The 16767-nt window shown below is 42.9% G+C and overlaps 1 protein-coding gene across 10 annotated transcripts in view; it reads right to left on the bottom strand.

Moving 5' to 3' along the window:
* CPQ (carboxypeptidase Q) overlaps positions 1 to 16767 on the bottom strand; it is a 358649-nt gene that overhangs the window by 320956 nt on the left and 20926 nt on the right. For all 10 annotated transcript variants that reach the window (XR_013947694.1, XR_013947695.1, XR_013947696.1 and 7 more), the window contains 2 exons: positions 16011 to 16462; positions 5242 to 5449 (listed from right to left, as the gene is read on the bottom strand). Coding sequence is in view for 6 of the 10 variants with exons in the window: in XM_080583136.1 (XP_080439262.1) it covers positions 5242 to 5449; positions 16011 to 16437 (635 nt within the window). In the remaining 4 variants the exon portion in view is untranslated. Of the gene's footprint in view, positions 1 to 5241; positions 5450 to 16010; positions 16463 to 16767 lie in introns of those variants that run through there.

Genomic DNA, 16767 nt, shown 5'->3' with positions numbered 1-16767 from the left:
AAAAGGCAAAAGAAATCCTATCAAAACTACTGTACCATTCCAGATTTCAGAAAACTTGGCAGAACAAGTAGAAGACGTCGAGTATCTCTGAAAAGAAGCCCTTCCTTAGACCTGGAGTTTGAATGGAAGGAGGAAGCTCTCCTTAGCAGGCAAGCTTCGCATCGGGACCCAAAGGCAGCAGACCAAGCATTTGGAAGAGGTGACGTGGTAAGAAGTCACCGTGCCAGCACGTGAGAGCCAAAAAATGACACACACACTCACTGACAGAGAGATTGAGAAGGGAAAGAATTGTTTACGAAGAATAAAAGAAAAAGCAGGAGAGGGAAATAAAATACAAGATACATTTTTGAGGGTACAACGTATATACACAAATGGTGTACGTTACAATATAGGGCAAAAGAAAATAAACCGAGTAGGGATAGAAAAATGGGAAATGAAGAGAGAGGAAAAGCAACACTTTTCAAATCACATACACTCCACAAAATGATATTCCAGCCCTGGCATGCTTGCACTTGGCTGTGTCATACGCATCCACTCAAGCTATCCGTGCAACCTCTGCAATAAATCCTGAGCTGCAACATGCCACTCACGCATTCAGCTTTCATCCAGACACAGCTTCTGATTAGTCACTAGAGCAGATACTGTGTCCTGGCCACATGTAGCCTGAAGAAGGGAAGAGAAAGTGAAGGAAATTACTTTTTTTTTTGCAGATGTAAGATGCTGAATTCAGCCCCCCAAGAAAACCTTTGAGAAGAACTTGACTGACTTCTGGGTCCTTGTTAACAGCCTCCACACTAGGTCAAAGGACTACTTGGCCTATTTTGGCCTTTTACTCAGTGGATTTCATATATATTAGAGAGACTGTTCTGCAGCATTAGAAGAAATATATATAGTAATTGAGCCCTTGGCATTTATGTCTTAGAAGTTTAGGAAACTTTCTGAGTTCTTGAAAAACACTCCATTTTGCTTCTTTCTAGTGCCTCTAGAAGGGTTATTATTACAAGACGCCGTGTTATGACTTTATCTAATCTGCGGCTCTTGAGGAACAGAAAGATTTTGTTACAGTCTCAGAGTGATAAGAGTACATTCACCACAGGACAAATATTACTGGGCCATTTCAACAGCAGAAGGCTACCTCTTACCTATAAGTTCTAAAAGCTTAGAGCTAGGAAGCAAAAAAGCAGACTTAGGGCTAGTTTATTAGAACCACATTTTTAACCACACTTTGTAAATTGAGTATTTTTGCCATAAGAATGTCTGCTACAAACTGAGAAATTCATCCAGTCATAGTACGCATCAGCAAATGTGTGTATTACATGCATTAGCTTGTACAAGACCATTAATCACAGTACAGCGAAGTTATAAAGCCAAAAAAGTCAACATCCTGGTTTCTCCAAAAAGCCAAACACCACGGATAACGTTGACTAATTACAATAACATGTTATTGAAGGTTCATTAAAAGTAGTTCTGTCATTCTTTACTCCTAATATCCAGATTTAAGTGTTCTCACCACCAAATTGCCCCCACCTTGGAATTTCTTACTTGGAAGAAGGTTGTCATAAACACACCATCTGCAGGGAGGGCAAGGCAAATTACCTGCCTATTACTATGGCTTTCTCTTAAGTAGAAAAACTCACTCATAACATGGTATCTATGAAGTAGCAAGAGAACTATTTGACTCTAAAACAACATGGGGACAATTCCAGGATCTCTCCTAAGGAGGCACAACAGCTGGACAACGTGATAAAACAAACCATGCAACTACTGTCCTCTCTGCACAGGCCAAAAGAGATGCACTTGGCAATTTTATTTCTTATTCAATTACCATTTCATTCCTAAATAAATGAATCTACTCCTGGAAACTCAGCAACAAATCCATCACTTCCTTCACTATCACCAATGAGTTGGCATGAGCCCTAATAGAAACACAGCAGTGAGTTTTCCTGAGTATACTGGAGTTCATTCCTTCTTGCCCTCATTCAGCGTTGGTGTGCCTGAGACCCCTACCAGTTTCATAGCTTCCATACCTATGCTGCCATACCTTGAAGAAAAATAAGCTGCCCGCATAACCTCTGCTCAAAGGTTTCTTTCAGGATGCACAGTTTTTGCCCTTGACAACATGGCAGCTGCTTGCCATCTCTGGAACAAGGAACAGCCAGCAAGCTGCCAGCAAGAGAACACTGATTTAATTCACACTGGAATTTTACCAATTCTGTCTTGTCAGTAAATTTTAATAACCTGCCCTAATAAGCCCAAGATGTTAATCTACTAGAATGTACCTGTTTTTAACCTGCCAATATTTTTTTTGCATTGCAAGATCACCTAGAAGTCACACCATGAAGTAGTTTCCATTGTTCCAGCCCATTTCATTTCTTGCAAATAGAATAAGTGACAAGATCTGTCCAAAACAGGTTGCAATCTTAATATATATATATATATATATATATAATTTTTAAAGATTGTGAAGTTTTGCCTTTCGCTGACCTGAGGAAAGAGGAACAGTGTAGTACGAGGAGGAGGAGGACACTTTCTTTCAACATGTTTCCAGGATGCTTTGGAAAACTGCCATGTATCAGCTACTCATAAATAGGTGTGAATGTACACACGCAGGTTCCCCAAAGTAAAAGCCCTGGTCAACAAAATAGCAGTAGGCAAACTGCAAGAATGCAAGAGTTTCTTTCACAACACTAAGAAGCCTTTTATCAGCTCTTTACCTTTCATCTCTCACCCTTCTAGCACGCTGTTCCCTCCAGCAATGCAGCATTTGCCATCAATCAATCCAAAAGGCAACAGCAACTTGAACAAGCAGAGCCTCTGACACTGATTGAGGAGAGGCACCACGTCCAGCAGAGTCCGCCAGCACAGCACGTCAGCAGGACAGACAAGGAGACACACAGACAGTGAACAGGAGAAAACACAGGAGGAGGCACAGGAGGCAAGAGAACCCATCTGGCCTACAGCAATGCCTCTTTTCTGGTAGAAGCACAACGAACAGACCTGTGCATCACAGAGGGGCAGAAGTGGCACACCAGACCTGACTGAATACTTCCCTTATTATAGGCAAAAGGAGATTAACCAGTTCCTCCCCCCACCCAGAAAACCCTAAGTGAAGGTAAATGGAGAGAAGACAGAAAGAACGTTTCATAAAAAAATGCTTCCTGGCAGCATCTAAATTCAAACTTGCTTTTGCGAATGACACCTCAGCCCCCAGCCTAGATTAAGGATTGAATACTTCTAAACAAACATGCATTTGGCATCTGTTTCTCCTCTCTTTTCATTCAATTCTGATATAACTGTAACGCCAGTACCCAGACCTTACAAACAGGCTTGACTACCTTCAGCCTCCACCTCTGCTCCTCAGCTCTGAATTTTCCATTACTTGTTAAAATACACTTCCAGAAATAGTCTGGCAAACAGAAGATATGAAGGGTAACTTCCAAATGGACACCTCTGCAGGGCAACAGCAGTAAGGACTGGAAAGAACAGCGTTCAGATCACCTTCTGGTTTTCGGAAAATCAACACATTATAGGTTGCAATATGCTTTGACGATACCAAATAAGACTATTTTCAAAAGATAAGTTTTCCTTCATAAAACTGTTTTGAAATATATTCTAGTCTCTGTTCAATATTATTAAATTTATTAGAAAAGTATTAGTATTAGAAAATATATTGTAAACCCCTACATTTGTGGAGCACCAAGAAATACACTAATATAGTTTGGATAATACGTGAATTCAAAATACTTTATTTCTGAGAAAGTCAGCTTCTTTAGGGGAATATGGAGCATATATTTTTAATATGTTCCTTCAGGGGAACATGAAGCATATAAAAATGCTATCAAACTACTCTGACAGCAGAGCTGTCCTCTGCACATGACCAATTCAGTCAGTTGGCATTACTGCATTTCTCAGGCTTTCTGAAGCATCACAAATGGTGAGCCTTGCACACTTGATACTGCCGAAATGTGACCACTTACATTGTCTCAAATGGTGGAATCGAGCGTGCTTCCAAGTGCCCATCCCAGCCACGGCCCAGTCCCAGCCTGAACCAAGACCCAAAGCCAGACCGCCCCTTCCCAAGACTCCTGTAGAAAGAAAACTGAGGAGCACAGACCAAAAAGACTCATGCCATTATCCAAACAGGACACAATTCCAGTTTATGACATTCAGGGTCAGGGTCACTGCAGCCAACGACTCCTCTTTGGGTAAAGACCTAACGGGCAGCTGGGGGTGTGGGGACGGATGACCCGCACTGCTCTGATCACACGTATGCCAAACAGATCAACATCACAAAATACAGCGCCTCTTCCTTTCCTAAACTTCACGCATCTCTTCTATGCTGTCTTACCTAAGGGGTTTTATTGCCACAGCCCTTCAGTGTAGGCAGTCAAGCTTTGTGCCTGACACCAGCGAAAGCCCCTGCTACTCCTGCCTGCAGTCGTGCCGGCTGGAGCTCAGCCTGCGGCTCACGTTCAGGAGGGAGGGCAGGGAGAAGGCTCTGGCTCGTCCATGGCCCTCAGTCCAGCTCTGCGGTCTGAGCCTCTGGGATTTCTCCTCTCAGCCAGCAGGCTAGCGTAGGCAAAGCTCACCACAGGCATTAAGCTCACAAAGAAATGCATCGCAGTTTAAAAATGCTGTGTTAAAAAATTGTGTGTAGCTGATGCCTGGACTCTTCTCCATTTTCTCTCTACGCCTCAGCTCGTAATTTTCAGCCCAGGTGAGCACTTTAAGTATAAGCTTTCAGAGTCAGAAAATAATCACCTGATAAAATAAAGAACTCTGTTACCAATCAGAGAACTAAAACATGTTTATTTCAGTAATGTCAGACTACTGCTTCATCTACTACAAGTCAGCCTAGTGCTGGGAAAATACCAATACAGTAAAAACTGCGCACCTCCATTCCAGCCAAATATATAGATATCACTCACAGTCTGATACATGTTATCACCACAGCCATTTGATTGTGGTTATCTCAGAATATTTATGGTAGCCTCGAGAATGCAGGAAGTTCTTTAAAAAAAAATCACACAATTTGGATCAGTAACAAAAAATGAAAACATTTTGAAAGAATGACAAAGCACAGGGGAAAAGAACTATTGTGCAGCCAATGGTTTCAAAACCAAACACCCACTCATAACTGGCAACGTTTAGGTTGTAAAGAACAAAAATGCCTGCCCACAAATGACATGTGAACTAAAGGCTGAAACGTGAGACATGGGGAGAAAAGAGGAAAATGCTTACCTATCGATAGAAAAAGAAGCAATGGATCTAATGAGGGATGCCACTGCTCCGACTTTTGCAGCTTCCACAGCTCCCTGCGATCTGTACCGCACAGTTTCACCATAACTGACGAAAGGCTGGTTGTAGACAACAATCTTCCCCTTGGCCTCTTGAGCTCTTCTGTGCAGTTCATCAAAAGAGGCTACCACTATGACTTCCGCTGTAATTCCTGAAAGAAAGTATTCCAGTGGTTTTACACTGCTTTCCTATAACTCTCCTAAAAAACATGGGTTGTATAGAATAGAAGAAATCTGAACCAAATTCTTAGTGGAAAAGGAAGACAACGTAAAAAGCTTCATTGGGGATTGGTACCGAATAGCTGTAACAGCACCCTGAACCAAGCACGCGCGGTTCTCCAAGTGCTATCTATCAGGTTGGTGTTAAAACATATCTTGAAGGGCAAGAGGGATACACGGGGGGAATTCTGTTCTCTAAATGTGCTTTAATGCCTCACAGCAATCATTTACAGTACAAAAACATTTGCAAAAGCTGCCTATGGGATTAATAAAAACGATAGCAATCTTTTCATGGAATTGTTTTGGTATGTTGCTAAACAACTTAGCTTAACATCAGACAAATGAAAGCACATATTTTTAGGCTGAAACACTTAGAAAATGATTAAGTCCGTAAATGAAATGAAATTAAGGCTCTACAGTTTCAAAAAAATGTTGCAGTATGCTTATATGTATCAAAAAATCTTTGTATTTCATTCAGAAGAATATCACAATTCTACTGCAACTCCTTTGGGGAATTTTCCCAGGAACCTATCTTTCCCAGCTACGATACAGGAACACAGCAGGTACATATGGAAAACTCTTCACACGTGGTTAGATCCCACCCAGCTGGTTGTTTGTAATAGCTGGAATAGTTTTAAATTGCTACATTATCCTGCTTGAAAAAAAAAAAAAAAAAAAAAGGAATTTACACATAACTAGCTTTTCCCAAGGCCAGAGAATGCTTCTAACTTTTCAGGACATGACTTAAAGAGCTATATTTCACGCCATTTAAGAAGTAGTTCATTAAAATTATCATTATGCTTAAAATCCAATTTTATTGATTGATTACAGAGATAAGTCGGAACTCCTGAACAATGTAGGCTAGGACTTCTCTTCTAAATATAGAACTAGTAATGGATGCCTGAAATTTTAGTGCTGTACATCTCACCTAGAAGTCACAAAATACGTCAGCGAAAACTTAAACTAGTAACAAAGGTCTAGTAAGGATTTGTCGAAGAAGTCAAACTATCAGGTTTTAAAAGGAAAATGTACCTCCTTTAAATTCCCTTTTTTTTTTTTTTGGTATAAGATTTGCAGAGTTTTTTAGCCTTGCATTTAGCACTGTGATACATGAAAAGAACTGTCAGAAAAAAATGGGAAGATCACCTCTCCCGGCATTTGTGTATCCGGCTCATGGCTTCTTTAAGATCAAAACCTTAAAGAAACTGTTTCACACAAAAAGTCTGGTTTCTTAAGAGTGCACCACTAAGAGGGCATGAGATATCTACTGCTACAAGAAAGGCCAGTGGATTTTAGCTACAGAACTAAGCTAGTGTGAGAGGTGTAAAAATTGTAAGTGAATAACTATTCAGATTCTTAGCTTTACAAAAAGAGGCGCAGAAAGCCAAACCAAGACTCACCTTCAAACCTCAGTTCAAACCTCAGTCCCCAGCTGACTAATGAACTAGAGGTTCAACCACCTACCTAAGGAGCATCCCAGTGACAGGATCATTCTGCGCGTGGAACCGTGCCACTGGAAATAAAGCCAGGTAGCTGCAAAATTTCATTTTCCACAAGACAAGTTAAGGTCTCAGTAGGCTGATGCTGCAATCCGTATTTCACAGCAGCTCTCGTAGCAGATGAGAGTCGCTCAGCCCAACGCTCCCGTTGGGTTGTGCAGCACGCGCTGGAGGGGCAGACGTTGTGTTACTGACTGCTCGTCAAGGGAAGCAAGGAGTGTAACTGTTCTTGGCAGTGCTTTGCTGCATTAATGAACAAACACCCACTCTGGATGGTTTTTAAAGAATGCCACAGACAGCTACCAACTATCTATAATCCCTACAAAATGTCACGGACCGGTTCATTTACGGCCCTCCCTAGAAGGCAGGCATTAGGAATTCATGCAGGGAGCCTTATGGGAGCTAAAGTTATGGAAAAGAGTGCAGAGCTGCAAACTCCAGCCCAGGATCTCTCTACTTCTCAGTGTTCTCAAAGCAGCTAAATAAAGCTATCCCGTTGACAAAGCAGAACAAAGGTTCTCTCTGCAAGTTTAACTTAAATGGCAGCATGCTATACATAAAGCATCAATTACGGTGCTTTCCATAACAAAACAGAAGTTCGCTCTTGTGTAACTCCTGACTAATTCAATGTCTCATTTGCATTTTGGTCCCATTTTATACCATTTCAGTCTCATCTATTAAAGTGACAAGAACAATGTTTGTTTTAAATAAATACGTGAACACACACAAACCACCCTAAGACCTCCAGTGCAAAGGCAGAAACGAAAGAAAAAGCCCAGCGGTTTCTCTCAAAGGAGAGTGAGTTATTGCTTTTAAAAAAGAGAAATGCCTCACCTTACTGAGCCTTTAACCAAACTAACCAAACTTTTCTCCTGGCATCGCCCACCAATTCAGTGCCTCATGGCTCTGCTTCCCATGTCCAACGCTGTTCTATTTCTTTCTTACTCTTATCAATACCTGACCCAGAGCTTGGCTGCATGCTATTGAACAGAAGTGGTTCCGAAAATCCATGTAAGGAGGGAGCTGAACTGCCTGTTTACTTAGGCAAGATACAGAAATTATAACCTGCACTGTCCAGGAGATTAATAACATTTGGTGAATTAGCTAAGCAAAGGGCCCGAAGGCTAGAGGACAGAATTATGAACACGGCTTGGCTGACTGTATGAAGCTGAAGACCATTTACTTGTTCTCGCCACGTCAAACAGTATGCACGTTGTTGGGTTGGGCCAGGGAGACGAAGAATCCAGGCAGCACTGTGGCTCTCCTCCCGTTTCTTGCATTAAACAGTGAACCACACCATGCTGTTTCTGAGAATTAAGGTACAGAAAAAGCGTTAATGGTGGGAACAAGCAGGCAACTGAGCAGAATTGCAGCCCTGGACTTCAGTAGGGCCGACTTTGGCCTTTTCAAACATTTGCTAGGGGAAATCCCATGGGACAAGGTACTTGAAGTAAAAGGGGCCCAAGACAGCTGGTTGGTGTTCAAGGACTGCTTCTTCGGAGCTCAAAAACAGAGCATCCCAAGGGGCAGGAAGTCAGGAAAGAGCGCCAGGAGACCTGCATGGTTAAACAGAGAATTGCCGGGCAAGCTCAAGTGGAAGAGGAGAGTCTACAGATCATGGAAGGAGGGGCTGGTCACTTGGGAGGAATATATGGCTGTTGTCAGAGGATGTAGGGAGGCAACTAGGAAAGCTAAGGCCTCCTTAGAATTAAACTTTACAAGAGGGGTCAGGGACAACAGAAAAATCAAATACACTGTGGATAAAACTAACACTAGAGGCAATGTAGGCCCACTAATGAATGAGGTGGGTGCCCTGGTGACAGAAGATGAAGAGAAGGCAGAGTTACTGAATGCCTTCTTTGCCTCTGTCTGTAATGCCAGAGGCTCTCCTGAGGAGCCCCATACCCCTGAGGCCCCAGATGAAGTTGCCTTAGTTGATGAGGGCTGTGTTAAGGACCAGTTAACCAAGCTGGACATCCACAAGTCCATGGGTCCTGATGGGATGCATCCGCGGGTGCTGAGGGAGCTGGCGGAAGTCATTGCTAGGCCACTCTCCACCATCTTTGGTAAGTCGTGGGCATCAGGAGAGGTGCCTGAGGACTGGAGGAAAGCAAATGTCACTCCGGTCTTCAGAAAGGGCAAGAAAGAGACACCGGGTAACTACAGACCGGTCAGCCTCACCTCCATCCCTGGTGAGGTGATGGAACAACTTATCCTTGGCATTGTCTCTAGACATATCAAGGATAAAAGGGTCATTAGGGGCAGTCAACATGGCTTCACCAAGGGGAAGTCGTGCTTAACCAACATGATACCCTTTTATGAGGATATAACTGGGTGGATAGATGACGGCAAGGCAGTGGACGTGGTGTATCTTGATTTCGGTGAAGCCTTTGACACCGTTTCCTACAGCATCCTTGCAGCTAAACTGAGGAAGTGTGGTCTGGATGACATGAAGACCTAGACTTCGGTCTATTTTCTAAAGAAAACAAAAGTAAAACTACTCTGCAGCAGCACCCAATGTCCATGGTAGTTATGCTCATCATATTAAATGTCTAGGAGAAGGTTTTCTTGGGGACTCCTGAGAAGAGCAAAGGTTTATGCAGGTTATCACTTAGCAAGGGGGCCTAAGCCAAAAGCTTTCCAATGGAATGGCTTCCAACGAAGAATGAACCTGCATGTGCAATTCTGTAATTGTAAGCTATGAACAAGAGCCAGTACCTGTCACAATTTTATGTATTTTTAAGGGCATGTTGCTTTGCAGCTTTCTCTGGGAATTAGTTCAGCTTTCTCCAAAAGTCCCACACAACTCAACAAGATTTTCAGAAAAACTAACCCAAATTCTGTGTTCACAGTGATCTCATCAGCCTAAGGCTTGGTGTCAAGGTGAAGCAAATGAAAGATTCACATCACCACATTTTCTCCTCCCTCAAAAACTGTTAGCATCTACTGAAAATTTAAGATACTCTTAGCATCTAGCAACATCTTTGCTCTATCAACACGTATCAATGCGTTGAAAACAATTATAAAATGAAGAACAAATATTTTAAGGGAAACTGTGAAACGAAGAGGAGGGCTTTTATCAGGAAGAAAGATTTTGTAAAATCTGAATATACTTTTGGAAAATGTGACCTCACCTACTCCGTGGAACAGCAAAGAGAATTACTTCATGAAACTAAAATTACATAGGAGAGTTATCCAAAAGGATATGAGGCTATGCAGCTCTGATGCACGGCACAGAGACTAAATATACTACTCAGTTCTTGAAGAAGAACACGGAGAAAAATAAACACTACATAATAGTTACATTTTCAACAAATATGAGTTACAATTTCCAGCAAGTACTGGATCTCATTACAGCAGTTTGGTTTCAATAACGTGTAGCTTACTGTGCGGCAGTAAATCCCAGCAGCCAGGGGGCTGGATCCGACCCCCAGCACGACGCCGTGGAAGCCAGCCGAGCAGGGCAGTAGATGCAGGGAGGGCTGTACGGTAGCACTGCAGCATCTGCTGCTCCCAGGAGCAGCTCTGAACGGTACACGGGCTTGCCACACAACCTGTGGGGAGTCTGGATCCTGTTCCTGGATGCCTCACACTACTGGTGTATGATTTTCCGAATGCACAGGAAACACATGGGAGGGAAGGTGGCAGCACCCTGCTGTGCGTGTGTTTCCACGTGCACTCGGAAAACCAGACACCATTAGTGCGAGGCAGAAGCTTCAGCCTGGGCTTCCTGGCTTTGAGATAATCGCCCTAAATTCTGCAACCCTGAAAAGGGTCAAGACCTGAAAATCCAATTTTCTGCTGCTGCTGGTCTATACAGTTCATTTGAATATTCATTAAAGCAGCGACTGGAAGCCACGTCCTTCCCAGACAGCACGCTCACCTCAAAACCACAGAGCTACTCCCACTCTCTAAATCTTTAAAATGCCACTGGAATAGCTTTCAGCCCAGATGCCAGGCCACTGAAAACCACAGCGTCTAAGGTCGTTAATGGACATGATCTTTTACATTCCAAGAAAAACAGCAGTGTAATTATCATTCTGCAAATAGCATTGCTCTAAGTAATAATAATAATAATAATAATAAACAACAATCCAGGCATCCAATATTTAGGTTCACGGTCTCAAAATGAAATGTCAATCCTACGCACAGAAAAACAGGGATCCACTGAACATGGAAGGAGAGCTTTGCCTTGCACTGTTCTCTCCACCCTGTGCTTGTCAGCACTGAAGCCCTCATCAAAGTGGGTACTGTGCTAGGTTAATGCTTGGACTTGATGATCTTAGAGGTCTTTTCCAACCTAAATGAGTCTATGATTCTACTCTTCCTCCAGAAAAATGTCCTCTCCCAGTAGGTCAGTGGTCACCTAAGATGCTGGCATCTCAAGGTTAATTCCTCTGTTACACATTAAAATCAACTTTTTTGTTGGCCTTTTGTTAATCCAGCTGGATTCCCTAATCCACATCACCCCTGAGAAACAAAAAAGGAGGGTCAGCACTAGGGAAAAATACATCAGACAGGACTGGGGCCAGACCACTTCTTTCAGCAGCATCCCTGGCTTAGAAAGACTGTGAAGCCTATGGCGACACCACACTCCTTCAACAGCTTCGTGACACATTACCATCCCTATTTCATAAGTAACAGGATGGAATTAAATTCTTATTATGTAAGTGGCAAAACTCCCACCACCTTCTGTAAGAGCAAGACTGGACCAAATGTTGTTGATAGTTAAACAAAAAAATCCCATGACTCTAACAAACAAACTAGGAGAAAGTCTGCCAATACATCATTTTTATATTCGGGTTACTTCAGTTTCGCTGCAACAAACAGTACATAGAAACCAGAGGACGTTCCTTTCTAGGGGAGGCGTTTAGGGCAGGCTGCATTCTGGGGTTTATTCTCCTTGTCAGTATTTCTTTAAAATGAAATGTCAGAGGCAGACATCCATCAGGAAAAATAATGTGCATTTTAAAACACATGCAAAAAATATAAATTCTTTGATACTTTATGGTCAAACATCTGCTGAACTACTAGTTTTCTTCAATTATGGGATACTCAAAGCAACAATTATATCTGTTTTCCTCAGAATTTTGGGGATATAATCAGAACTACCAGAAAGCAACACAGCCACTCTATATATATCTGTATGTTTTGCCAGTGTTGAAACACTGGAAATGACACAAGGACTTTGACTAAATATGGTAAACCTCTAGTTTCTCAGCTCCCTAAACTGAGCGCTTTCTAACATTTAATCCCGTGTGTTACCTAGGAATCCATTTCTTTGAGGCGGTGACCATTTTCAATCTCTGATGACTTCTGCAAATCCAGGTCACTCTGCATTTCATGTTTCTCTTCTCCCTGGCACTAAGACAGGCATGAAAGTTACTCCCTCCTTGTAATGAGATCAAATGAAGAGAAAGCTTTCTCTCTGACCCAACACCTTTAAACACTGGGATTTGAAATTTAAAAAATTTAAAAGGGAATATGGTTTTTCCTCTTAAATAAAAATTCTAATCTTTTCTGTCCTGCCCTTTTTGTTCTGTAAATCAGATCGAATCTGGAAACTCGTCATCCTGGCATGTCGCCCAGTCCTGAAGAATAAAATATGGAAATGTGGATTTTCTCCACAAGATCAAAAGGTACCAAAAAGCTTCCTGCACATCATCAGAACCGTTCCAACCTTCAGCCAGCCAACCAGATGCGTGCCAAACTCCTACCTGGGCCAAAGTGGGCAAATCCAGGCAAATCCAAGAAAGTGGCAAAGCTCTGTCCACGTCCCATAAGGTTTTCAACCTCACAGGGATGGTTTAGATAAAAAACCTGCAGGAAGCGAGACACTCCGTGTATCCCAGAGTCAACACTGCCTTAGGATCCAAATCTAAAATACTGCTACTATTAAGAGCTTCCTGTTTCTGCCCCAAAGTATCATGGATTTTTTTCCAGATGCTCACAGCGGACGCCGAAATGGAAAGTGAGCAGACTTAGCGTGTGCTCTGGCCATTGGGTCACTCTTAGGAAAGATGGGCTTGAATTTCCTTAGAAGAGAAAATAAAATATACCCTGAATTTCCAGCATCCAAAGCCAGGTTTCTAACCACTGTTACGCTACTGCCATTTTAATAAAGAGCCCTTCAGACTGCTAGCTGTAGGAGCAGAGCTCCACTCGCAGCTCTGCGGGCACAGTGGGGCCACCGAGTCCAGAGTGAAGCTCTCGTCACAACCAGGGAGAAGCAGGTCTTAAAACATCTGCCAATGTTTCCTATTATCTTAGCTCATCGGCTCTCAAGACTGGTGGCACATAGTGGGCAGGGAGAAATTCAGAACATGGCTGAGAGGTTGAGAAAGCAAGAAATGGTCTCCTGTGCCTGCCACTGGGTCCCTCGCCTTGCTTTAACCCTGTCCCCAGATCCTGAAGGACGGAAAGTCCGGCCAGAGCTGTCCTCTGGGTGCCAGCAGGGATCAGTAGTGTCACGGAAGGGATCTGTCAAGGCTCCACAGACAGTGCTTTGTAAACTGAGGGGTCTGAAATATATCCCAATTGGAGTACTGTGATTAAAAAAGCATGACAACCACCGAGCTAGTAACAAACACCTCTGGGATTACCTGTAGAGTCCGCTCTGGGTGCAGCTCTGATGGGTGTCTGCACTCCTGGGTTAGAGCCCAGGCTCTAATGGCCAGATCTAGCAGCTAACCCTCGACCTTTACAGCATCCCTCTGGCACAGCTCGGCGCAGCACCAGTGGATCTCCACGATCGGATTCTGTGCAGCAACAGCAGTGCAAAGCCAGGACAATCAGCGTTAAACATCTTGTATCAAGTTGCATTATTTTGATTACAGGATGACTCACATTCCCACAGCTTCTTGGCTAAAGCTAGAGAAATCAGAACTGATGATATTCCCTGACTGAGGGAAATGGTTCAAATATTTCAAATGCAATTTACAGCAGCCGCCTATCCCTTTTTGTCAAGAATAGGGCAGAGTGAGAATCACTGGCTAGAGCAGAAGGAACGGACCTGGGAAGAAATTCCTCAGAAACGATGAAGTGGCCATTTTAAAAAGTCAAAGCACACGGATTTTACTCCTTGCTTGGGATGAGTGTGAGCCGTAGAGGCCTTCTGAGCAGCACATATCCCAGGTCTCTGCCTGGGCCTTTCCGTCCGGCGGAGTGAGAGCCAAGAGCTCACCAGGGACTGGCAACCTTGCGTGCCCTCCTCCTGCACCAAAACCTGTCACAGCTCGGACAGAGCAAGATGAGACCAGAAGAAATCTCAACAGCCACAAACAGAAATGTAGATGTTAAGTAAAAGAAAAGTAATTCAGGCAAGGTTATTCTACCGGGTATGAGAAGCTGCCTGCTCTTCATCAGGGAGCTTACCACCGGGCAGTTCTCTCCTATCCGCATACACCTCTTCAGAGCCATGGTCGATCTCAGCCATCGACATAGTAAGATCACAGACAAAAACGAAGGACATAGTTAGCCACTGTGAGCATTTTTCAGCATGTAAATTTGGCATCTCTCTAAACAGCAAACCTAGGAGTAAGACGAGGCAAGTGCAAACGACCACGCAGCTGAGGAAGGGCAGCAGCACAGACTTTGCAGGATGCAAAGACGTTCACCACGATTTAATTGCAGGTTCTCTTTGCAGGTTCAGTACTACTTGCACAACACCAGAACACCATTTTAATTTTAGCTTCCGTTTTAGAAAGCTTAGAATAGGAGTGGAATGGGTGCAAAATAAGCTGTAGGTTCAACCTTTGCTGTAAATATTCTCCCGTCAAACCACTAAGCCTTAGACATATCGTGGGGTAAGCAGATACTGTTAAATGTTTTAGTTGGTTTGCATTTAGGCACATTTACCTCAACATGCAGAAATATCTCTGACAAAACTTAAAGGAGCAGCTTCTCAGAGCCCGTAAGGTTTATTCTAAATATATTAGAATTTGTTGTATTTTGAAGGGCTATAATTTTTTTCTAAACTGAACAGCTTATATACACGATTTGTTTCATTTCAGACAGAAAGCTCACTATCAGAAAAAATTACAGTTTCTAACAAAATATGAGCATGATGTTACTTTCTATGTCCTAAACTAGATTTATTTTCTCATAAAGGAACATGAATGCTTTTGAAGCCATCTAGGAATAAGCCTATTGTTATTTATGCAGAGCAGTCCCAGAAGAAGGTTGCCATCCAGGCTCTACACAGCAATCCTGAGCAGGCCCCTCAATGATATGCACAAAAAGAGAATCTTACAAACTTGTTTGTCAGTAAGGAAGGTAAGATTTTGGGGCTCAAAATACCTGAGTTTTGCTGAGCCCTAAATGTTCCTCAAGTAACACGTCATGTATGATCTACTAAAAGGCAGCACACCTTTCTGCAGCAGGTGCCAAAGATGCCTCAATAAGACAGCGAGTGGAAAGAAGAGGGAGGAGGTGGGGCGAAGGAAAGGACAAAGAGATACCGATCCCCATGCTTAGCAAGGGGCTAGCACTTCCCAAGCTCAGCATGAGATTCTCCTCCTCTTCCTGCTGTCTTGTTTGCTGCCAGAGCTCAGTGCTGAGTTTGGCAGGGCAGAGCATGGCAAGAAGAGCAGAAATCACTCGTCAGCTCAGCACCCCATGGAGAGAGGGACTTTCTCTGGCCAAGAAAAAGAAGGGCCAGAGAAGCCCAGATCACAAAACAAACTGCCCACCCTCCTCAGCAGAGGAGCAGGGTGTTTGTGAGCAAGGCTCAGCAGCATTAAAGCAAAGGTTAAAGATTTAATGGAGGGTTCAGGAATCGACTGGAATTTTACAGTTCAGCCAAACTGCACTCCACCAAACTTCATCATTCACAACCATGTCAGACGTAAAAATCCCAGAAAATCAGTGTCTTGTCTTACAGAGCAACTACAGCCAGAAGAAAACTTCAGTTTGTTGACTGAGAGAAGATTTTGTTGGGGTACGATAGTTTGGTGTTAAAAAGCAAGTGATATTTAATTCCAAAAAGAAATATCACCTTCTGGAGGAGTTGCAACACTGCTCCCGAGTCCCAGAATAGCGATGCTGTGATTCCTCGGTTCCAGCATCATGGCAAACTCTTCTCCTCTTTCCCAGTGAGGCACTTTCACAGGCTCCAGGTGCACATTTTCCAGCCCGTCTTTCTGCAGGGCACTGAACATATACTTGATGGCTGCATCTAGATTTTTCGAACCGCTGAGTCTAGGTCCTACGGTATCAGCGAAAACCGCTAACCTTTCGTAGGATCTGTTCTGAGCTTTTCCATGAACAGCAAGATCAATAATAGCTTTAGCAATATCAGAATAGCCGGCTATCTCATTTTTAATATCTTCAAATGTTTTTGGGTGACTGCCATCTCCGCTCAGAAACTTGCCAGCATATTGTGGTAATAAACTCATGAAAAATATTAAGGATAGGTATTTCATTTTTTCCCTCTTTTCCACAGATGGCCTGTTGGAAGAGAGAAAAAGAACATTAAAAAACACACACACACACAAAAAAAATCATACAGTTATCAGCAATATTCTTTTCTTGTTATTTAGATTGGCAGACAAAGCAAAATGAAAAGAAATCAGTTTATCATGAAAATGCTTTGATCAGAACTGGCAGGAAAGCAGACTCAAATAGAGGACACAATTATTGAAAGCAAATGAAAAAGATACTTAGACAACTGGACACAACCTTTGTTGTGGTCTTCAGAAACGTCTGTGGAATGCAGCATCTCTTTAAATAATCATACCCTCCATTGAATAAAA

Source organism: Anser brachyrhynchus (genome assembly GCF_964034855.1).
Source record: "Anser brachyrhynchus genome assembly, chromosome: 2".
NCBI lineage: Eukaryota > Metazoa > Chordata > Aves > Anseriformes > Anatidae > Anser > Anser brachyrhynchus.
The sequence above is the reverse complement of the archived record's forward strand: the minus strand, read 5'-3'. Positions and strand labels throughout refer to the sequence as shown.